Source organism: Ochotona princeps, chromosome 2 (genome assembly GCF_030435755.1).
Source record: "Ochotona princeps isolate mOchPri1 chromosome 2, mOchPri1.hap1, whole genome shotgun sequence".
Lineage (NCBI taxonomy): Eukaryota > Metazoa > Chordata > Mammalia > Lagomorpha > Ochotonidae > Ochotona > Ochotona princeps.
The window spans coordinates 9251502-9275424 of record NC_080833.1 but is presented as its reverse complement, the minus strand read 5'-3'; the positions used below and the strand labels follow the sequence as shown (position 1 = coordinate 9275424).

General features: G+C 56.9%; 1 protein-coding gene across 2 annotated transcripts in view; it reads right to left on the bottom strand.

Annotated features, from left to right (window-relative positions):
* The window catches only part of KAZN (kazrin, periplakin interacting protein), a 103261-nt gene that overhangs the window by 16193 nt on the left and 63145 nt on the right, over positions 1-23923 (bottom strand). For both annotated transcript variants that reach the window (XM_058675488.1, XM_058675497.1), the window contains exons 5-8: positions 20988-21177; positions 18538-18668; positions 15900-15950; positions 14602-14725 (exon numbers count right to left, since the gene is read on the bottom strand). In XM_058675488.1, the coding sequence (XP_058531471.1) occupies positions 14602-14725; positions 15900-15950; positions 18538-18668; positions 20988-21177 (496 nt within the window). The remainder of the gene's footprint in view (positions 1-14601; positions 14726-15899; positions 15951-18537; positions 18669-20987; positions 21178-23923) is intronic.

Below are 23923 nucleotides of genomic sequence, written 5' to 3'. Positions count from 1 at the left end.
AGAAGTCCACTGCCAGCCCACTGCTGTTTATTTGATAATGACTTTAAAAAAAAAATCTTTGCTGTTCTTCAGTTTCAAAACAATGTGACTAGATATGGATCCTGGTTTAGTTTTTCCAGTTGATACAAATTGGGCTTGCTCTGTCTGTTCGTGTTTTTTTGGAAGCATTTCCACTATCATCTCTTAAAAACAAAACCTTTCTCCATTCTCCCTGCTTGTTCTTTCTGGGATTCCAGACTTACACTGTACTGTAAACTTCTAACTTCCCTGCTGTATAGTCTACTTTTCTGCAATGCAACTTTCTATGTGGATGGACACACGGCATAACCTTAGCTGTCCGATAAGACAGCTGTGAGCAACATCTGGCTAGTACAACTCAGAGACTGAGTTCTAATTTTAACACAAATATAGACAATGTGTGTCAATTACACAGCTCTTCTCCTTTGTAGCACTTATCTCCTTCTATCTCTTGGTAGTTTCCTTTGATCTAGTTTCCATTTAAAAAATTCTCCCTTCAGCCATTTAGTCTGCTGTTTAATCCACTCATTGATTTGATGGTTTGAATGTCATCAGCTGCATTTTTTAATTTGCAAAAAAAAAGTCTATTTCTTTTTTCAGTTTTGCCAGGTCTCCTCATACCTATGACTTCACCTTAGATTTCATCTTAGATTATTTATCTGAAAGTCAGAGAGAGAGAAAGATCTTCCATCTGCTGCTTCACTCTGCAGGTGACCGTAAGCCAGCAGCTCCTTCTGCATCTCCCACGTGGGTGGCAGGGCCCCCGATGCTTGGGCCATTTTCTGCTGCTTTTTTCTAGGCCGTTAGCAGGAAGCTGGATCAAAAGTGGAGCAGCCTGGCTGTGAATCAGTGCCCAAATGAGATGTTAATGCCACAGGTGGCAACTTTACCTGGTACACTGCAATGCCAGCCCATCCTAGATTTCTTTAAGTATTTCATGATTAAAAAAAAAGTTCAGACATTTTTGAATATGGTAATTCTTACTTCTGCCGAGACCTGGAGGTCCCCATTTGTGCCTGTCTTGGTTGATTCTCACACTGGACTCATGTTTGGTCTCGGCTTGTGGGAATCTTCAGGGCTCTAACTGTTGCTTTTCCTCATGTGGAGGAAAATGCACCTGTTTGTTGCAGAGTCAGAAGGAGAGCAGGAGGTGGAACCAGGGACTAGGGCCTGCTTCCTTACTGCTGGGGCTGAGTGACAGACCCTCAGTCTCGGCTGTTGGAATCAGCTGTACCCCACAGCTCCGACCTTTGTTAAAGCCCAGATGTCAAGTCGGGGCCTGGGACAACCCCAACTTTCTCACGTGTGCATTCCTCCTGCTCTGATGCTGTAGTCTGGCACAAGATGCGGTAACAGCCCCAGGAACCGGTTCTTGGTGTCGTCCAACGAGAGGCAGCAAATCCCCACAGCACACACTTTGCTCTTCCCAATTCTCACCACGGATGCTTTCCCTGCTGCTATGATCTGAGCCCAAAGCATTTGGCTGAGTGAGGCTTCAAAGGCTGAGTTCTTGGCTTTCCCTCTCACTCAGGCTCCAAGAAGGCTGGAACCCTTACTGCCATCTCTCCTGGGCAGCCAGAGTAGAGCCACCCAGCTGAGACATGGCTCATCTCTCGACCTGCAGGCTTCTCAACGACTGAGTGGTCGTTTTGGGGCCAACTGGGCACCTGGCTGACAGGTTCTGGACCTCATTGCAGCTGCTCTGAAAGAGTTGCTGTTCCTCCAGTGGTTTCTGTGAACCCAGCAGCTTCAGTAAAAGCCCCGTACATCTGTCTGAGACTCTGAGGTCTGCTCCGGTCCTCACGTATCCATAGATTAAACTTTCCTTTCTTCCTAAACCTTTGTCTTTATTATCTTGATTCAGCACCGGGGACTGGGACCTAGCTTCCTGTAACAGTGTCAGTTCGCAGCTTCTTATCTGTATAAAGGCACTCTGAAATGTTTGTGGCAAGTGGAATTTAAACATAAGTTTATTTTGGCATTTTTTTTTTCATATCAGTACACAGGAGGTGGAGGGGGCAGGTTTTAAAATGCTCATGGAAAATTTACTTTGTGGGAAAACTAGGCATGGGTTTTAATATTTTGTGGGCACCCAAACAGGCCCTTGAATTCCATTTTCCATGAGCTCTCTGAAGTGTTATTGGAGATGTCTTGAGGCATGCCCTTGACTTCTATGAGGCCAACGAGACATTGGAAAGGCTGAGTTTAATGCACTGGGTGTGTAGGCTTTGAATGGGGGGCATGGCCCAGGGTGGAATTCCTTCTGTCACAGTGCTGTCCCCTTGGCACTCTGCATGTTGGGCTGCCATTGCTGGGCATGGCTCTGGCCACAAAGCTAGTTCCCTGAAGTCAGCAGCCACACATGCCTGTGTTTTCCTTACCTGGACTAGGCACTCAGGGACACTTCCTGTTCTTAGTGAGAGTGAAACCCAGCCCATGGGAACTGCAGCAACTACACTATTGTATTCCAGCCCAGCCCTGTCTGGTTGTGTTACGTTTTGAACTCAATGCAGGCGAGCTTGAAAGCCACCCCACTGTTCTCATGGGAAAGTTCAGGTTCTCTCACTCTCCCCCAGGACTAAAGGGGCAAAGGGAACACTTCCCATGGGAAACCAAGGCTCAGAGAGGCCAACTGATGCTGGTGACTGGTCAGTGTGGGAGCTGGGCTCTGCCTCGTATCTCCCACCTCCCAAGGGGAAAAATGTTCTCAGATGCATTGGCATTGCTACGGGACATCAATGGCAGTGGATAGTTAAGACCTGCAAAATGGGATGAGCGAGGGGGGCTGTGGGGACCTGCCCTCTGGGGCTGGCATGTTGCTGGGGAGCTAGGACCCCGTGCTCTGTCAGAGTGCTAGACCGCGTGGCTGGCCAAATCACCAAGACACGACATCATGAGGTCCAGAGATTCGTGCGGGTGGCAGACCGGCTGATGTGAGCTTGGGGTCCACATGTAACTGGGAGCTCTGTGCCTGCCTGCCTGGGGGTTGGTGAAGTTGTCCGAATTAAGACAGAGTCACTAGTGTCAGCCCTAAGGAAAACACAGGGGCTCACGTCATGGTGTAGCAGGTTACACCGGAATCTGCAATGGCCACCTCAGAGCCTGGTTTGCACCCTGTTTGCTGCGATTCAGCCCCAGCTCCTTGCTAACATGCTTGGAAAAACAATGGAAGATGGACCAAGTGCTTGGGCCTCTGCTACCTACATGAAAGACCAAAATAGAGTTATAGGTCCCTGGCTTTTACCCGGACTAGCCTTGACCATCGTGGCTATTTGGGGAGTGAGCTAGTGGATAGCAGAACTCTCCTCTCTCTTGCTCTGCCTTTCAAACTGAACACATTAATGAAAAAATTAAACCAGGAGATTATGAAGAAAGGAAACTTGTGCATGATTGCTGGATTGCAACCATCACAACAGACCGCTAGAACCACAGACGCACCAGGGCCACTGTAGCCGGATGCAGAAGACACTTCCCTCCGCAAGGGCGCCTGCGCACAGCTGTGAGCTCAGCTCCGGGCTGAGGCCATGTGACAGGCTGACTTGTGTCCAAGGAGGTGACTTCAAATGTCTTATCTACCTCTGCCTGGTGAGCCTTTCAAGCTCCTCCTTGCCTCAGCATCTTTGGTTGCACCCACAGTGCGCTGCGCATCCCAGTGCTGTGCGCTGCGGCCCCCTAGACAGACAACCATCATTCCTTGGATATTCTGGCCAATCGCTATGCAGGTTGACAGGGTCATCTGACACACTCCTAGGTGCTGGGTGGTCGGGAACACTCACGCCTCACTCTACAAAGCTCCCAGGATGGCTTGATGGTGGACACTGGCCAAGGTAAGCCCTGGGCTGGGATAGCAGAAGCAAGTCATGGCCAGGAAGCCCCTCAGCGGGCCATTCTCTGGGGTCTGGTAGAAGCTTTGGCTCTAGATTCTCAAATAGTTCCTCTTGTCCCTACGCTGGGTTTCGTGTTTGAGTCCAGGGTTCAGGGACAGTGAGGAAAGCTGTCCAATCCTTGGGTGTGAGGAACAGCTGTGGCCCTGTCTACTCAGCTGGTGCCTGGAGCCACCTGGATCTCTTACCTAATAAGATTAGAGCCTTGGATCTAGAAGGAGCCTCTGAAGTCATCTGGTCGATCCCTGTGTCTGGAGCTGAGAGAAAGGGACTTGGTGTGCGGCTCAGTGTGATCGGGGCCAGGCCATCATATCATATATGTACATGTACTGCTCTCTCCTGTCACTGAGAGGCTGGGAGCAGGCCTTGTGTCCCAGCAGGCTGAGCTGCCACATGGGACACCCGTGTCTCATCGTTGTGTGCAGGATCGAGTCCCGAGTGCGTCGCTGGTCCCATCCAGCTTCCCGCTCAGTGCCTCAGGTGCCAGCAGATGCTGGCGTTTCTCCCACCCACGTGGCAGATCCACATGGAGTGCCGGGCTTTTGGCTTTGACCTGACCCTGACCCAACCCTTGCATTTGCAAAGTGAACCAGCAGGTGGTTTTTTTTTTTTTTCCTCTCTCTCTCTCTCTCACTTGATCTTTCAAATAAAATTCTTCAAAAATGTAGAGGCTTCCAGGAAATGACTTTGTAAATTCTACTTCCCACCCTGCCTGCAGAGAGAGGATAGCCCTCCCTTGTGGCCTCTGAGCCCAGGTAGGGAATATTCGCTTAAAAAAAATATATATGTTGTTTGTTTATTTGGAAATCAGAGTTTACAGTTGGGGTTGGGAGTGTAGATCTTCATCTACTTGTCATTCCCCAAATGGCTGCAATGGTCAGGGTTGGACCAAGCCAAAGCCAGGAGCTTCATCTGGGTCTCCCACATGGGTGGCAGGGCCTAAATACTCAAGCCACCCTCTGCTGCTTTTTCCTGTTAGCAGGAAGCTAAATTGGAAGTGGAGCAGACAAGACATGAACTGGTACCCATATGGGGTGCCAATGCTGCAGGTAGAGGCTTTGCCCGATGTGTCGCAGTGCCGGTGCTGTGGAGGGAACACTCTTACCCTGGTGTTCCACACCCCTCTCCCACAAGAGCTAGCGGCAGATGCTCCTGGCAGAGCTGTAGGGGAGGAGGACCTGGGGCTCTAGCCCTGTAACTATTTCCTTATCTTATCGATTACATGGAGTCTCAGCCCAGCTTGTGGGTTGAGTGATCCAGCCCCTGAACTTAACATGGCATCTCACGGTAGTCTGGTTGGGGCGGGAGCATTAGTTATGAAGGCAAAAGTTGTCCCAGGTGCTAGGGTTAGCCTGCACCTGCTGGGGCTGCTGCTGTCCCACAGAGGCCCCAGCTGTAAACAGTGAGCTTGGCGGGGTCAGGCCAAGTTCTAAGTTCCTCTGCCAACTTCTCCTTTCTGAGACTCCGCCCACCATCACGGCCCAGTTAGGCTTGGCACTTACGCCATGTTCCAGAGTCCTCACCCTACCCCCTCCAGTCCTCCTTGGGTCAAGAGTGAGTTCTTGAAATGGGAGTCCAGAGAGCTCCTATGCTCAATATTTGACAATGGTTCCCCAACTCCATAGCTGAACCTGCTATTCTCTTAGCCTGAATCATGGTGGCTGCTCTCTCCTCTGCTTGATAAACTCCCCTGTGGCCTTCAAGGCCCATTTGTATTATGTCTCTTTCAGAGAGTCCTTCCTTGGTCACTTGGTAGTGCTATGCCCCTCCTCCCTCCAACACACACACCTGTACACATACACACACACGAGCGTGCTCACACAGTCTCTTTCATTTCAAGCTGCAAGCAGCTAAAGGATATGTGTGTGTGAGTCTTTAGCAAATGCCTGTGCCTCCCTGTTAAGCAGGAGCTGGGCCTGGCTTGGCTCACTGGGCAGCTCTCCTAGTTGGCGAGGCTCACACCAGTGTAGATGTTTGTCTTAACAAGTGCAGCATCTCAGCATCTGGTAGCATTGCCTGCCAGTGGTTGTGGTGGGAAGACTTTCCCCAGGGGATGGAGCGGGGTAGGGAGAGCTGGCGATGGTCAGCTTGGAGTCTGGAGGACCGGTCTCAGCTCACCGCTGCCTGGGATGGGAGGAGCCCCCTAAGTACTGGCTCGTGGGATGGAGGCGGGCAGAGAGGGAGCGGCCTCCCTTCACAGTTCAACTTCTGCCAAGCCCAGCGATCCCATCTCCTCGCAACCCCCAGAGCCCAAAGCGAACCACACACTCTTCATCCCACTCCATCTCAGTACACCCGCCCTACGGGGCTGAGTGCTTCTGCATGCTGGTGGCCATCCTGTGCATTGCAGGCTGCTCACTGGCCTACCGGACGCTGGCACCCCCAGCCTTCCCTGACCCTGAGGGTGCCTTACCCTACCGTTGGCCCTGTGTTCTCAGATCAGTCCTGTCCCAGCTGTTCCTGCTGTAGTTTGAACACCTCACCCACAGGAGGTAGAAGGGAAGCCCTTAGCAGGCGAGCCACGTTTGGCTGCCCACTTGGAAATGCTGCCCTGCCATGTCCTTCATCTGTGTCCCTGCAGTGTGGGGTGCAGGAAACTGAAATGAAGTCTCACGCTGCCAGCTTCTCATCCACCACCTTCACTCGAATCTACCCCGACAGTGGCATCACATCTCATCTGCTCACGTCCCATTCCTGTCTCTTACTATCGGATCTCCTTTATGTCACTGCTCTGGGCCCCCGTGTGCTTGCCTGGAAAGCCGATGAACATGCAGCTGTGACTTGAGTGAAGCTGATGCTGGGGTCACTGACACTGTCTCACTGTGGCCATCTTCCCACCCAGCCCTGAGTGTTTTCCACCGCTGTTTGTTGAATGACGTCATGAGTGCCTGTCCAGTGGCCAGCATGCGCCTGGCCCCATGGGGACTGGCTCCCAGTTCTGACCTGACTCAGCTCTGGTCATTGTAGCAACTTGGGGAGAGAATCAGCAGTTGGAAGGTGTCTCCCTCTCTCTGTAACTCTGCAAAGTAAATAATACATCTTAACGAAAAAAAATTTGGGGTATTTGGGGGGTTCTGGACACATGGGGCCAGCAGCCCTTCAGCCTGCCCCCAGCACCTCCCTGGAGCTGCGCAGGTGGCTGCCTTGAGGGGATAGTTTCTTCCCAGACTCGCTTGTCTGCCTGGTCTGTGTGTCCAGCCCAGCACTTGGCAACCGGCTGGACCCGGGGGTGGCTCTTAGACTATCACTCACTGCACGCCTGGCATGGGGCCTGGGAGCACCGGGGAGGTGCAGGCCACTGCAGGCTGGGTCACCAGGCCTCACCGTGCTGACGGCCAAGGCCATCTGCTGCCATCTAGGTGTGGCCTGGACCTCCTGAATGGGGTTCCAGAAACCCATTCCATAGAGGAGGAAAGTAGGGTGCGTGGAGGGCACAGCCAGGGCCAAGGCTGGGTTGGCTGGATCAGCAGGCCTCCTGCAGCCCTGAGACTCTAGCTGCGAAGGACTGGACACTTGTACCTGGTCATCTGTGCACGACCAGGGTGTCTTATCCCCACCTTATAAAGGGACAGACTGAGGCTGGCTGTGGGCCACCATGTAAACATGGCCTTGGGATGAAACCCAGGACCTGACTGCTAAGCTTGCACCTTCCACCTGCCCCTCCCTGCGGCAGGCTGGTTTGGCTCAGCTTTGCTGGCACACACACACACACACACACACACACACACATATGCATATGGACACACATATATTCATACACACACTCACACACACTCTCACACTCACACAAGGAGACGGGAGTCTGGGGGCTGAGTCCCACCCTCAAGCTGCCCTTTTGCCTCTGCCCCTCCACATGGATGGCCCAAGGTCCCTCTAGCTGGTGTCAACTGTCAGAGGCCACCTCCTCCCTGCCCTGGTCCCCAGAGATGCAGCCCCATACAAGTATGGAGCCACCTTGCAGGGGACTCTGGCATCTCTGCAGCTCATGTGGGGATGGAGTGCGATGGGGCCGACCCCGTGCAGGGTGGGAGTGCCCATCCCTCTGGGATCCTGAGCCAGTGTCAACCCGTGAGCCTGGGAGCATGGCGGAGCTGCCAGGCCAGTCCCTGGGTGCTCCCCTGATTGCTGTATTCTGCACATGTGGCTCAGCTGGGCCCTGGGCACAGGAGGTGCTGTGCTATGTGGGGGAGGGGCACAGCCACGCCTGGCCTGCACTGGCCCACCTCACTTCTCCTCCTGATCCTCTGTGTCATTGCTGCAGCTCAGCAGCTTAGGCAGCTCGAGGCCCTGGGACGGGGGAGCCCTGGTTTACACAGCGGCTCCAGCATTGCTGCTGCGGGTGGGTGAGTCCCTGCCACGTGCAGCGTCGGGGGAGAGGCCTGGGGGTCACAGGGGGAACCCTCATGGCTCCAGGCCTGTTCTCTCTGGTTCTAACCCCGGGCTGCCTGGCAGCTTGGGCCTGGTCCAGCTGCATTTACCTGGACCTGGGCCTCTGACCCTCACCAGGCACCTGTCCTGCCTCCCTCATGGGGCTGGTGAGAGGTTGAGACAAGGCTGCTGTCATCTCCTGGCCCCCGTTGCCCCTTCCCTGAGCTAAGCCTCATCCCCGGCTACCTTGCTTCAGCCTTGCAGTTGCCCGGGGACATCGTCGTCCCTGTGGTGTCCATGACGTCCCTCCCCATTATAAACTGTAAAGGGCTGTGTCGGGCGCTGGCGGTGTGTTTAGCTCAGAGGTGTGTGCGACCCCCTAGGCAGTCTTCGGCCTTCTCATGCACAGGCCTATGGGCCCTTGTTCCCTGCTCTTCCAGAGTGAAGGAGGGGCCTGTGTGCTTCCCACTGAAGGGAGGGGAGTCTCTGGGAAGCCTAGGGCCCTGGGGGAGGGTTGCTGTGTCCACTTCAGATCCAGCTCCTCGCTAATGTGCCTGGGAAAGTAGCAGAAGATGGCCCAAGTGTTTGGGCCCCTGTACCCACGAAGGAGACCCAGAAGGAGCTCCAGGCTCCAGGCCAAGGCCAGCGAGGCCCGGGCAGAGCCTCAGCACTTGACCTTGCCCGGGTATGACTCTTGCCCTCACCCCTTGCTGCCCGTGTCCCTCTAGCCAAGTCAGAGAGCTTGGCTGGGGGTTTCCTGGGAGCTGCAGCAGACTCCCGAGGCGGACAGCCATGCACGCTGTGTGGTCCCTTCTTACCTGTGCCAGGGGTCTTGCTTGGGGTCTACCTTCACCAGGAACCTAGAGTTTGCCCCGGCTTAGGGCGGCCCTCTGCAAATGCGCACCCCAGCTCCTGCCCACAAGGGTGCCGCCCTCTGTCTCAGCCCCAGGTCCCTTCCTGCTACCACGCCTACCCTGAGAGCTCACCAACGTGTGCACAGACCCCAAGGTCCCTCCCTAGACCTTCCGATTCAGCAGGTGTAAGATGGGGCCTGGGAATCTGCATCCTGCAAACCCAGAGCTTCAGCCGCCCTGACAATTACTGCTCCACCCGTGGCTGTCAGACCTCCCTTTGCTACAGGGCCTTTTACACATGGAAGCTGGGCATCCCACATGAGGGCATAGCTGTGTCGAGGTAGCCTGGGGCCCCTGAGCGTTCTTTCCCCAGCGAAGGTTGCCCTTGGGGGAACCTCTGAGGGTTCCACTGTAAGCAGTTTGCAAAACCCCTATTTATTCCAATCTCCTGCTTTGTGGGTATTGCGAGCCCAAAGAGCTGCCCAGCTCTGGGCGTGGCCTCATCCTCTCAGCAGGTCTCTGTTGAGTGATGGACCTCTGAGGATGACCCCCAAGTCATCAAAGACACAAACTTGCAAGGTGGACTGCTCAGGCTGCACATCTTAGCTGCTCGACTGTGGGCAAGCCCCACACCTTTGCGTCCTAGTTCGTCCACCTGCAGCTCGGGGCTGGTAACAGCATCTCTGTCAGAGTTATTGCAAGGATTGTTGGAGTGATTGGAAGAATAAAACCACACACACACACACACACACACACACCGCCCTGCCAGACCAGGCTGGCCTAGACTCACACACATCCAGTATGATCCTGGAGACATCCCTGCCTGCCTGTCCCTGTCCCTGGGGTCCCCATGACAGCCGTGGCGTAGGGTGCTCCTACATGGCATCTAGGGGGACAGAAAGAAGAACCCAGATACTCCTCCATGACCACACTGCACCTGAACCTGGCCTCTGGGCCCTGGTGCTCACAGAGCCCAGCAGCTGGGGGGACTCCAGGCTCACATAGAGCCCAGCACTCTGACTTGCAGCTGGGAACAAGTTTTGCCTAAGTCAGCTTTGGGCTCGAGATGGCACAGCTGTTTCCACAGGTTCCCTAACTCCTGTTCAATATAAACCCACATGTCACAAAGCATAGGCAACACAGATTCTGATACCAGCCCTGTCCAGGCTACAAAACACATTCACCTCCTACTGCTGAGCCTACAGAGGCAATCCTTGTCGTACCCACTTTGTGGATGAGTAATCTGAGGGTTAGCTTGTTTGAAATCAGATGTAGGGCCGGATCTGGGAGCAGCGAGCAATCATGCTCTGGCCCCCTGGCTGACCCGGGGCGGTCAGCTCTTGCATAGGGCACAAAGGATTCCCCAGAGGTACAGCTGAGGATTCTGGAAGTATGACGTTATCTCACAGGCTCTGGTATGCGGCTAATGCATCAGCTACTTCTCAGGAACCCACCAAGAAAGCGACCAGGGACTTCCCAAACCTGAAACAGAAATGCAGAGAAGCCGCCAGCCTGTGCAGCCAGGTTCCTCTCTGCTGGGCATACGGGAAGTACCCGACGGTCTGCCACGGGCAGGAACGGGCTGGTCAAGGTGTTCAGAGGCTGTTGGGCGTGTCTTCAAGTTCAGCCCTGCTGTGATGGCCTGGGCATGCCCCAGGGACGGGGCATGCAGCGAGTGTGGGTCAGGGGCGAAACCTCCACGCAGGTGTGCTGCCTCTGGTAGGTGGTGGCCAGCACATACCCCTCCGAGGCCTACCACGTGAGAGGACACCTTTTCCTAAGAGTATCCAGTGAGTGAGTGCACCCTGCATGCCCCCCACGATCAACCTTTTACTTGGGAAAATGGGTATAGCAGGAGACCACTCCATCCAGCAGGGTCCAACTCGAAGAGACTTAAGGGCCCTTTGTTCAGAGAAGATGGTGGGGGGTGAGGTTGGAAGAGGGTGGGTTTGTGGAAGGGGAAGCTTTGGTGGAGGTGGGAAGAAGTCCTATGGCTATTTGAGAGTCAAACAGTGGAAGGGTTGAGGCCTCTGTGGTGCCCTTCCACCTGGACCCCCAGGAGCCCAGGGTCCGGTCGAATGAGCAGCAGTGGCTCAGGGATGGGGCTGCTCTTGGCTGGTCCAGCCAGGGGTGGACCGTAGGGCAAGCAAGGGTAATTTTGTTGCTCATTTGGCCTGCAAGTCATGGGGAACTTGGCTGGCCTGGGGTCGGGGGCAGGGTTTTCTGGGACTGGGGGCGGGTGGAGATCTGGCAGAGGCCACTGGTGGGTCCAACTGAAGTCCTGGTCCCTCCCCCGAACCTCCCCGCTGCCAGATCAGACTCCCAGAGTAAAACACCCAGTTCCACTGTGATCTTGGATGACTGACCCAGTCTCCATTTTTCTCATCGACAATACAGACTGCTGGAAGAGTTAACCAAGTTAATACATGGAAAGTGTGCAGCATGGAATCCGGCCTATGGTCAATGTTTAATCAAGGTTAAATAGTAGTATTGTTGTTACTATTATTAGTCACACCTGTTGGAGCCTGCAGGCATGGATGAGCAAGCACGCAAAGGGACCACAGTACAGTTGCTCAGGCTGGTCACTGCACAACACAGGGCACTGTTCTTGAGCTGTCTGCAGAATAGCGGCTTCTGGGAAATGCAGTGCACAGCTGTGTGGTTGGCACATTGGCTCGGGGTACCCGGTGACCTGGGGCAGAATGTTGGAGCACAGCCTCCAAGGTTAGGTTTTTGTGTTTGTTTGTTAAGCAAAGGAGGTCCTGTGACGTTGGGCTGATCTACGAAGATTTGAAAGTCAGCCCATGAGTAGGTGGGAGGCTTAGGAGCCCGGCAAAGTCGCTCCTCTCAGGGCCAATGTTTCCCCCAGGTATCCAGTGTGAGGACCTGAGTTAGTATCTGGATGACAAATAGACTTTCTCCCAGTCTGCCTACTCCTGTCGATTGGCAGTGGCTTTGTGAAGTGAGCCACTCCGGGAATGGATGGGAAGGGCTCTGTGATCATTTAGTGATGTCTGTGTGGTGCCAGGAATTGGGGTAGTAGTGTGTGCTGTTGATACAGCTGCCCTCCTGGGATTCGCCCAGGGGGTCCCCATCCTGGAGGCCCCTTCGGTGTACCTGAGGAGGCGTCAAAGCCCTGGTTCCAGGGGTGACGGGCTTGGGGACCTTTGCCCATCAGGAGTGGCCGCACTGAGCCCTGTTGGGCTGGCTGACCCGGTGGTCCTGAGCTTTTCTAACCTTCCTGACCTTGCACTTTGCCTCCCCAGGGCCCAAGCACATGGTCCCTTTCTCGGCCTGGTCTCCGTGGGGCCTTGGGAGGAGAAGGAAGCAGATGAAAGCTGCCGGGGGGCTTGCTTAGCTCACAATAGGGTGCTGGGCGTGGCAGGGTGTGTGCTAGGACCCCGGGGTGGCCCCGGATGCCAGCAGCTCCTCCGAGTACGGAGAACAAGAGGGACCTGGGGAGGCCAGCCTGGCTTGGCCCTCCCTGGGCCCAGATTCCGGTCAGCTTTCCTCGGCCCCTCCCCCTACACCCTCAGACCCAGCCCCGGGCACCGCAGGGAGCAGGTCAAGCCGGGCTGTGCCTCCCACCCACGGCAAAATAAAAGCAATCAAATCACATAGAATTCCACCGTATTTTAAAATAAGCTTTATTTAGATTTTTTAATATCTTATATTTGCATCCATGCCTTCAGTTGTTTTCCCCTAATGTCACCCATAACTCCTTCGCTATTTGACGGAGTTCTCTGAAATAAATCATCCTTAGTGACTCTCAGAATTATCTCCTAATTTACAAAAACGGAAATGGAAAGGAACTACTAAATCATTACTGGGAGTGCTTGCAATCTTATTTTCTTGTAAGTAAAGGGGGAGAGAAAAATGAAAATCAACCAAAAAAAAAAAAAATCGAGGGGGAGAAAAGTATTTTCTAAAACATCTCTCTGCAGAGAAAGGTACTGACTCGGCCACTCCACTGTACCCCAGGCTGGGCCACAGGCCACAGAGAAGTCCCCACAGGTGCCTGCCTGCGCAGGGTCTCATCCCCAGAGGGGCAGAGGGGCCGGGGGAGGGGGAAGAAAGGCAGCAGCTGGAATGGGACGGTTCCCTAGAGAGGCTCGGCTCCCAGCCCTCTCATGGCGGCTTTGTCAGAGCTGCGAGGGTGGAACTACGGCTGTCTAGAGCTGTGGTTAGCTGTTAGGGACAGGCAGCATGGTGGGGGCGCAAGGGGAAGGGAATGTTAGGCTTAGCGAAGCTGGGGTTTTCTCCATCACCTGGCGTTAAGATGCACACGGCTCCCAGGCTGAGGAGGCCTCCCTGATGGGGAGCCAGTGCTGCTCCCCAAACAGGTACTGCCTCCCACCGTGGGTGTGACAGGTGGGGAGGGTGGAGGAGGGGACAAAGTGCATCCCCTACTGTACTCCGTGGGGCGGGGACAGGAAACACACAGTTGCAAAGAGGTGTGTGCTACTCCAGGGGCGTCCAGGGCCCCTCTGGCTGGACCCTGGGCGTGGGGGTGGGCTGTGCGCTCCCTCCAGAGGCAGAGCCGATGAAGGGCACGGTGAGAGCCAGCTTGGGTGAGGCCGAGCAGTGTTGGCCAGATAAATAAACACATCCAATGGAGGTCCCTCGCATGCAGGGGTGGGAGATCGGGCCGGACAGAGACAGGAGAGAACAAAAACATAAAGCCATGAAATCCAACGTTCCCTGGGTCGTGGCCAGCCCAGGCCGCACCTGGGCATGGCCTGGCACTGGCGTGGCCACGGCCACAGTCACCTTAACACCCCGCCTCCCGCCCACCCCGTGGAAAAATATACATTCCGTGATTCACGTAATAATTTAGATAGAATAAGTTTTCTGCATTTGTGCAAATAAATTAAACAAAACATCTCCCCCCACCATGTGAAACCTGACAGACCGTTAAGCACCGACAGCATGGGGACCCTCCCCAGGGCCCGGCTCGCCTGGCGCCCACGATGACAGGGTCTGGCCCCGCAGGGAGGGGGTAGGGTAGGGCAGCCACCAGCTGCAGACCTGGACCTCGGGCGAGGCGGTGGGCAGAGGGCACGGCCCAGCACACGGTGCATAATCGTGGGTATTTACAAATACACAGCAGTCCTTCAAGTGTTTCATCAAACGGAGGAGGAAGGGTGCGACATGAAAACAGCCAACAAAACAGGACGGGGATGGGGAGTGGGAGGAGTAACTAAACATGGAAAAAGAAAAACAAACAAACAAGAAACCAGGTTAACAAAACACGACTGTGTCGCGGCAGAGACAACGGAGGGCTTGACAGAGTCACACACAGGGCGCGGTATGTACATCAATTACAGAGGACGGCGCGCGCCCGGCCCCGAGCCCCCCGTGCGCATCCCCCCACGGCCACACGCGCACACCCACGCACGCACGTCCATGCGCACAGGCGCAGGGCGGCGGCCATCACCAGTCCGCGTCCTCCTCTATGTAATAATCGGGGGCGGTACCATCAAAGAGGCCGGGGTCGAGGGACTTCCGCTGCTTCCCTCTGGCGAAGACGCGCGAGATGGAGCCGAATCCCATCTTCTCCTTCTTCTTCTTCCGTTTTTGGTCTTCAAGATCCTCTAGTGACTGAGTGATGGCACAAGGCGAATTGGGGGGGAAAGAAGGAGGCAGTTAGCTGGGCTTGGGGGTGGAGGAAGAGGCAGGGCTAGGGTCAGGGCCATGGTCAAGTTCAGTGCCTGCCCATTCAGGGTTGTGCAAGCTTGGGCCACTGCGGGGAACTGTTAAGGACAACAGGTCCACCTCCCAGCAGGAGTACAGCTGCCTGCCATGGTGCGGACCCGCCCCTCACAGTCTTGTTGACTTTACTCAGCTCCTGCCCCTGAAGGTTGGCCATAGAACGACGCACACTCGGCCAGTGCCTGGAGTCAGCATTGGGACAGCATTGAGGTGGCCATGTGGGCCAAGAGTGGTCAGCATGTGTACTGTACAGTGGAGAGGAGGCCGGGGGGAGCTTGGAGCACCCCCAGTGGCTGGAGGCCCCTGGAAAGCAAGCGAGGTGGACTTCTGAGCAGCAGGGTACCTGAGGCCTGAAGGATCCACCATTGCCCTGGGACACTGGGCACTTGTGCGGTGCACAAGTGTTTTGTGTCAACACAGGAGCTACCCACACAGGGGGTGGGATTCGGGCCAGAGTCCTATATCCCAAACACTTCCGAATTTCAAGCCACACCGTCCTCACGGTGTGTTAGACTCTCCAGGGTGAAGGGCCCAGGAACCTGCCTTTGCACTCTGTTCCCTGGTGGACCCCTTGATGCACACAGGTAATGCATGGACCGGGGGAAGGGACATTGAGAAAGAGGCAGATGACCTCTGAGACCCTCAATGACCTTCAAAGCCATTCTGTTTTCCCTGTGGCCCCCTGCTCACTCTGAGATCAAATATGCTAAAAGTGTATATATATATATATATATATATATATATATATATATAAAGTTTCTTTAGCAGCAAGGAGCCCAAGGAGACGCTGATCTGGGTTATCAGCCTTTCCTAAAGGCTTCGAATCCTTGGCTGCCAGGGTCGTCCCTGGCTAGGGCAGCAGGAACCAGGAACCAGAATGTGCAGCGCACTTAGTAGGTCCACACACCGGCAGAGGGCTTGTAAGAGGTGACCCCAGGAGAGGAGCTGAGGCCAGCTCAGGCATCAGTCCACATGGGACTCAGGGAGAGGGCTTAACTCCCCCTCCACACCCCGCAGGGAGCCCCAAGAGCCTGAGTTGGGGTGCCAGGGAAGGCATGCCTACCTGTACAATAGGGTTGTGCAGGTTCTTCTGAACGGGGCCGGGACTGTCGCCCTGAAGCCAGAGGAAAAAAGGAAGATGAAATAGCAGACACACAGTGTACAAGAGAGGTGGCCTGCAAACCATCCCTCGGGGTGCCCTGCCTCTGTGGAGGGGACCCCACCCCTACACCTCCTGGCACCGACACTCCCAGGTGAACTATGGGGCTCGTTAAGGTGCTGCCTGGACCAGGGGTTCTGGACAGAGGCCTTGGGGAAGCTGTCCTACCTGCTCTGGCCTTGAGCCCCCGACATGCTATGACTGTTGGGCAAGCCCTGCGAGGCTCCCCGGTTCCTGTCCTGGTTAGAACTGGAGGATGGCAACCTCTGGTGCATTTCATAAAGAAATATGCTCTTGTGGAAAGTCATGATAAACAGGAATTTGAAGAAAGAAACAGAGTTAGGAGACTGCAGATTCTCACTGCCTCTTCCACCAACACACGCATCCTTGTTTGTGCAGCAGCATTCTCTCAGGTTGGCCTGGTTTTGAGGCACAAGTGAGGCTGCTGGAGTCCAGCATCACAGAGCTCATCAAAGCAGAGCCTGCACCTTTGGTCCCAGACTAGTCCTCCTGGTCGAGTGCTGGCCCAGGCAGGTCTCGGGATACCTGCAGACCCACTCCAGAGCCTTGGGGGTAGCTCAGGAACCTGACACAAAGGCTCTGCCTTCCTGTGAGCCTTGGACTGTGTGGCCAGCGCTGACCCAGGTGGACAAGGAGGGGACCCTTACAGACACATGTGCACATGTGCGCAGGCATGCAGTGATCCCACAATCAGTGGCCTGGTCATGAAAGTCATTGCTAGGGAGACTCCTGGTGGTTATTTCTGGAATTGCAGGCATAATGCTCATTAAAAACCTTATCTATCCTCTGTGTAGAGTTCCCACCTCTGCTCTAAGTAGTGCCCTGGGTGGGAGAGGATGAGGAAGCCCTTGGTTTAGGCTAAGCTAGGTCAAATGCCTGAGAACAGAGGGTGACCTGGAATTATTTTTAGGCTCTTCCTGGCTTACCTGTGTGCCTCAACCTGTTGAGAAGGGGGTTGAGGGAAGGAGGAAAGGTAGCAGAGTAAAATTGAGTCTTTATTCTCATCTGGAGGTTGCAAACAGAACCCCAGGGAAGGGCCCCGAGGTAAGACAAAGATGGGTAACAGGAAGGGATCTGTGGTCACTGACGTGTGTGTGTGTGTACCCCGGCTTGGTCAGGCTCCGATGTTGGCAGCAGGGCCCTGTGCCCAGTGGGAGCTCCTTCTGTACCACAACACAGGGCCCGGGGGAAGGCGTCCCAGCTGGGCTGGGTGTGGATGGAACGGGATGCCTGGGGTCCTTAACAAACAGAGCGTGGAAGTCACAAGCCTCTCCAGTGTCCCAGGTGGTGTGGGCTGCATGAGGCTCCTGGGCCAGCGTCACCAGGCACAGGCAGTTCCTGATACACTCAGCCCTAGTTCTTCTCATGAGCGTTTTGTATTCTTACTGGGGACTTAAAAAAAACCAGGGTTTTCATTCCAATTGCTCATACACAGGCAATGCTGAAGAGCTGCCTTGGGGCCAGGACCATGGGACACCTGCCTGGGAGTCCACTCCAGGAACCTGTCAGGTTTCCCACACGGGGCAGCGGATCATCAGTCAGTCCTGGCTAGGTCGGGCTGCCAACCTGTTCCCCTTGTTTCTGTCGCCTGGGTTAAGGCAACATGCACTAAGCATCGGGAGTTTTCAGCTTATTATGTCTTGGTCTTAGGGCAAGGCAGGGGTTCTTCCCCGTCGTCACTGACCTCACGGACAGAGCTGCAAAGTGGTGCCTCCCCCATCCTGACCTCACGTTAGTGTCTCAGGATGGCTTCCGAGCATGCCCGATGCCTGGCCCTCCTTCACTTCCTCTCTGTTGCACCTCGGGAGCCCATGAGGGTTTGGGTGCAGTGCGGGGGCGTACCACAGAGGACAGGAACCTTGGTCCCCAGGGTGGGATGTTAAGAGGTGGAGTAAGCAGGAGGTGGGTGGGGATGCTATCTTGGTAACTTCTCCTTCCAAGTCCCCAGCTTTTGTGGTGGCAAATGGATGTGGACTAGCAGCCTTGTGGCCTGCCTGAAGGGGTCAGCTACACTTCTGTGGCCCTGGGGCCACACCTGCCTCTTGGTAGGCGGTACCAGTGATGCCGTTCGCAAATGTGGATTAAATAAGCAAAGAAATCGAAGACAGAGTCACAGGGTGCTTCTGCAGGGCGACGCAGACAAAGCTACTGGAAATTCAATAAGCCCCACCTCTTGACCCCACCCTGGATGAAGTATGGGGACACAGCTGGGAGGAGGAGCCACGGTCCTGGATGGGGCCCACGGGGATGGGAGGACTTGCAGCCTGCACAGACCCCGTGGGCGACCTGGGCCCACCTTCCTCTGGATATGCCGTGCCCGCCCAGACACGAGGAGCCAGCGGGCCTCCTGTCTCTCTCTCCCCACATCCACGGCCGCTCGGGAAAGGAAAGAACAGAACAGGAAAGGCCTTCGCCAGAGTGCTCCCTGGGTGGGCGAGAGGAAAGAGCAGGTGCATCCCAGCCCGGCCGCCCGCCCTGCCCAGCCCCCGCAGTGCCCGGACCCCGCTGCTGCTGGCCTTACGTTGCAGAGGGAGTGTGTCCGGTGTCGCGGGGAGTTGATGTCACTCGGCGTGGATGACCGGTCGCCCTCGGCAGCAGAGGCATCGGAGATGACAGAGGGTTGCCGGGAATGGCAAGGGCTTACCCTGACCGCTGGAAAGCAGGGACAGCTCGTGAGGGGGGCCCTCGCAGGGGAGCCTGCCTGAAGCCCCACTGCACTGATGAGCACACTGAGGTGCGTAGGGAAGGGAGGAAGGGACGTGCAGCCTCTACTGGGGAGAGCCTCCCACAGCCTCTGGGTTCACTTGGAGGTTCGCAGGACCACCTGCTGTTACACCTGCAGCTGTATAATCCCACCAGCTGCTCAACAACTTCCGGAACAAGACACCAGGGACCCTGCCCGTGCGGCTCTAAACTCCACTCCCTGCCTTGGGGCAGCAGCCACACTCCAAAACACAGCTCCCCGGCCCCGCTTCTCTGGCCAGTTGCTGCCTCGGTTGCACCTCTGCCTGGAAGACCACAGTAGCCCGGGGGAGGGGAAAAGGAGCTGGCAGCTTCTATGCCTCTTGTCCCTCTGGGGGTAACAGGTACTTTCCCTTTGAGGTCCCACCTGCCCTGGCCGCATCCAGCCAGCAGCCCTAATCAGTGGCTTGCACCCTCCTCCCACAGTCACCATGATTGAATTTGAGCCACTCATCTCCCTGCCACAGCCTCTGCAGCCTCCACCCAGGGTCCTCTCCACCTTCCCCAGCACCCAGCTCTCTCTGAACCGCTGGGTCCCCATCTTGGTGCTGACTGGCATCTGTAACCATTATATTTGTTAGCTGGCCTCTGTGCACGTCACCTGTGCCCCCTGACAATGCCGGCTCCGTGAGGGCAGGCGCCCAGGCTATCTCCTCTGGGCTGGATCCCAGAGCTCACGATGCCCGGTACACAGCAGGTGCTCAGCAAAGACTGGGGGGTGAACAGCACCCTCCCTGCGCAGAAGCGCCCTCCCCCCCCAGGGCCTGGTATGGGCTCTCCCATCTGCAGGTGCTGGCACCAGCTGGTGAGGACAGACCAGCATGGTGCCTGCTGTGCACTGCCATAGGTGAGCAGGGGGAGAGGGGTGCCTGATGAACACAACTGAGCTGGGTACAGGCGAGGCATGGACTGTAGAGGAGGAAGGGCCTGGAGGATGGCCTGCCCCAGCCAGAGCCACCCCCAGAGAGTGTACTTGAACCAGGCAGCCTCACAAGGTCTCAGACTCCCTGGCGCACAAGGCAGCTTTCCCAGCCCCAAACCTATCCCATAATCTTGCCCCACAAGTCATCTCACCCGGGCCAGACAGTGCTGCTTCTTCCTGGGAGGGGGGGCCCGGGATTTGTTTGCTGCCAGGGTTCTGACAGCTCCTGTGTCCCCCATGCAGGATGACCGTGGGGTGAGGGCGAGGGTAGCAGCTCCTATTCCCCCAGGGCACTGATTCATTTCACAATCTCCAAGGCAAGCCCGCAAGAGGCGCAGCTCAGCACATACACATTTAGCGTGCCCCGCACATGGAACCCCAAACACACCCTTCCTGCCTCACACATAAAGGAAATGGGTCCCCGGCCAAGGTCATGGGTCATATGGCTACTCAGCACGGGGGCCAGGATCTGAGCCCAGCAGCTTGTGCCCTTCTGCCCCAACGACTCACCTTCCCTGCCCACCTGCACCCTTGATAAGCAAGGGCTGCCCCTGCCAGCTCCTCCCACGCCTGCCAGCCCTTCCTTGGAGGCAGAGCCTTGCCTGATTCATCTCCTGCTGGCTTCCAGCTCTGGCCACAACATCCAGAGTGATAGCTTCTCCCACTCTCTGCAGAGGGTCCCCAGGGATACACGGGCTCCTGCCAGCTCTCGCCCCAGCTTGCACCTGCCACACAAGGGTGGCTGTGCACAGCAGAGACAAAGAACAGAGCCAGGTGTGCAAGGACCAGCGAGGAATTGAGTGTCTCCCTCCCCATCTTTGCACACCCTGCCCGGGTCAGACATGGGGCTCTTGCACCTGCCATTCCTCAACTTCTAGTGGTCAGCTGGTCTGTCACTAAAGGAGCCCTGCTGCTGCTGCCTCGCCTACCAAAGGATGCCATGGGACCCAGCCTGGCCAATCAGGGGGAACCGACTCCCCCAGAGACACAATGATTGGTTCAGGAGTGGGTAGGGGACACAGGTTGGCCAATCAGTCATTCTTTAAGATTGGCTAATGGCTGACTGGGGGGGAGGGGCTTCTCTCTCTAAAGACTCCTGGGCTGTAGGGCATTTACAAGTCTGCAGCTGCTGGGCCTGGGGATCTGAGGGCCTGGGGGCCTGGGGGTGGGGGGTCGTACAGCCTGAAGACCAGGGTCTTTGTGTCACACCCCTCTAAGCTGTGGCAGTGGGAATCAAGACGCCATCCTTCCCACCTGCCCGGAAGGCCTCGCAGGGTGCCCGTGGAGGCGCGGCTCTGCTGACTCACCTTGCCGGTCTGCAGGGTGTGGGGGGTGGGAGTGGTAGAGAGTCTGCTGGCTTTGCCGGATGGCTGCGGTCAGCGGGAGGTCGGCCTGGACCACCCACTCCTGGTTGCCGTTGAGCACCGTCTCGCCCGGCATGGCAAGGGAGTGCCTCTTGGGGACGTCCTTGGTCAGGGTGGCTAAGGACTGTTTGGCCTGCAGAGAGAGAGACAGACAGTGCAGGGACAGGATGAGAACAGCACGGTCAAAGCATCAAGCGGTGAGGCCTTGAGTCACCCCGGAGTCGCTGCCTCCCGACCAGGGACCCCTGCCTGTGGCTGCTGCTCCACAGGGCTGCGCCTGGGAGCTCACCTTGGTGTCACCCCTCAGTGAGCACAAAGTGAGACCAGCACTGCAGAGAGAAAGGGGGTGCCACCACAGCTGGCTCCGCCTGCATGCAAATACTGACACCATGAAACCAACATCTCTCCTGCTTGTAGAACCTTCCACACCTTGGCCCAAGCTTGCAGGAGAGCAGTTCTTGAGAAAGACTCCCTGAGAAGTGGACAGCCCTGGCCTTACTCACCCTCAGCCTCCACTTCCCCTCTGTACCTTGGGGTCCCTCCGGCTCTGTAAACTCAGACCCCTCCCATCCCTGGCCCCTGGGGAATACAGGTCTGTGGTGGATGGTACTGGCTGTGACCCCAAACCAGGCAATACGGTCCCCGCCCCACTGCTGCTTAGCGGACTCCTGTGCTCAGGCAAGCCGGCACGATGGGATGGTCTGCTCAGAGGGTCAGGGCCTTCTCCAGGAATGCAGAGGGACAGCATCCAGGGGGCCTGACTGGGAGCCAGGGTTTTCCCCTAAGCCGTGCTCCCAGGGGGCCGGGAAACAGCACAGGAGAGGCAGACAGAGCCCATGGGACAGGGACCAGGGAGCTGGGCCCATGGGACAGGGACCAGGGGGCTGGGCCCATAGGACACGAGCTAGGGGGTTGGGTCCACGGGACAGGGACCAGGGAGCTGGGCCCATAGGACATGGGCCAGGGGGCTAAACCCATGGGACAGGGACCAGGGGGCTGGATCCACGGGACAGGGACCAGGGAGCTGGGCCCATGGGACAGGGACCAGGGAGCTGGGCCCATGGGACAGGGACCAGGGAGCTGGGTCCACGGGACAGAGACCAGGGAGCTGGGCCCATGGGACAGGGACCAGGGGGCTGGGCCCATAGGACACGAGCTAGGGGGTTGGGTCCACGGGACAGGGACCAGGGAGCTGGGCCCATAGGACATGGGCCAGGGGGCTAAACCCATGGGACAGGGACCAGGGGGCTGGGTCCACGGGACAGGGACCAGGGAGCTGGGCCCATAGGACATGGGCCAGGGGGCTAAACCCATGGGACAGGGACCAGGGGGCTGGGTCCACGGGACAGAGACCAGGGAGCTAGGCCCATGGGACAGGGACCAGAGGGCTGGGCCCATAGGACACGGGCCAGGGGGCTAAACCCATGGGACAGGGACCAGGGGGCTGGGTCCACGGGACAGAGACCAGGGAGTTGGGTCCACGGGATAGGGAATAGGGGGCTAAACCCACAGGACAGGGACCAGGGAACTGGGCCCATAGGACACAGGCCAGGGGGCTAAACCCATGGGACAGGGACCAGGGAGCTGGGCCCATAGGACACGGGCCAGGGGGCTGGGTCCACAGGACACGGACCAGGGAGTTGGGTCCACGGGACAGGGACCAGGGAGTTGGGTCAATGGGACAGGGAATAGGGGGCTAAACTCACAGGACAGGGACCAGGGAGCTGGGCCCAGTAGGACACAGGCCAGGGGGCTGGGTCCATAGGACACGGGCCAGCGGGCTAAACTCACAGGACAGGGACCAGGGGCTGGGCCTATAGGACACGGGCCAGGGGTCTGTGTCCACAGGGCAAAGAATGTGCACGTGTGTGCCCCCCGGAAGCCCAGCCCCTTCCGTGGAGCTGGACACAGGCAGACAGCATCTCCTGAAAACCCCACTGAGTAAAGAGGCAGGCGTACCTGCAGCACATCCGGGCAGATGACCCCGGGGGTTTGCCCAGTGGACAGTGGGGTAACACCCAGCATGGAGACCCGCAGTTCCTGAACCAGCTGACCCACCCAGGAGGTCTGCACTTGCTTTCCCTGTGGGCACACGACCTTGCTCCAGGCCCTCTGTGCCCTCCAGCCCCTTGCTTTCTCACGTCCTACTGCCCAGTGCCTCCTGGTGGCCTGGAGGGGCTGTGTCGGGGAGCCCTCAGCCGGCGGGGAGCCCTCCCCTCTCGCAGGTTCTCCTTGTCTCTGGCCTGGCCCTGGTAGGAAGCACGGATCTCACAGGTCACCAAAGCCAGGCACGGTGTCAACCTTTCCTCCTGCCTTATTTCACTGCACCTGCTTCCGCGGGGGTTCAGCGTCATGCCAGCTGTGACAGCTGCCAGCCCAGCTCCCGTCTCTGCACCAGCAATTAAGGAGTGACCTCGCACGGAGAAGGGGTGAAGAGATACAAACTGGGCCACTTTAAATTGAGGTGAAATTCATGGAACTGGTTTTGGGTTTCCAGTCCAGCTCTCAGCAGGGGCTGTTGAGCTGCAAATTCCAACTTTCAGTGCCCCTCTGCCCCAGCCTCTGCCTCAACAGCCTGTTTCGAAGCTGGATGCTCCGCCTCCCTATGGCACCCGAGGACCCCAGCTTCCCTCCAGTGCTCAGCCAGCCAGAGCTCCCACTGTCTGCAACCCCAGGATGTGGCGTCGAGCCTGGGGAAGGCGTCTCCTCTGGGTCTTGTCCTGATTAGCCGTGTGCTAGGGGAAGCTGGGCCTACCGGCCACACAGCCTTCAGCGGACAGTTCTGGCTGTGACAGTCTGAGGGTGGAGGCCCTGTAATCAGGTGGACACCTGAGCAAGGCCCGAGCCCTGGGCAGAGCCCGTGTGGGCCTGTGTCACAG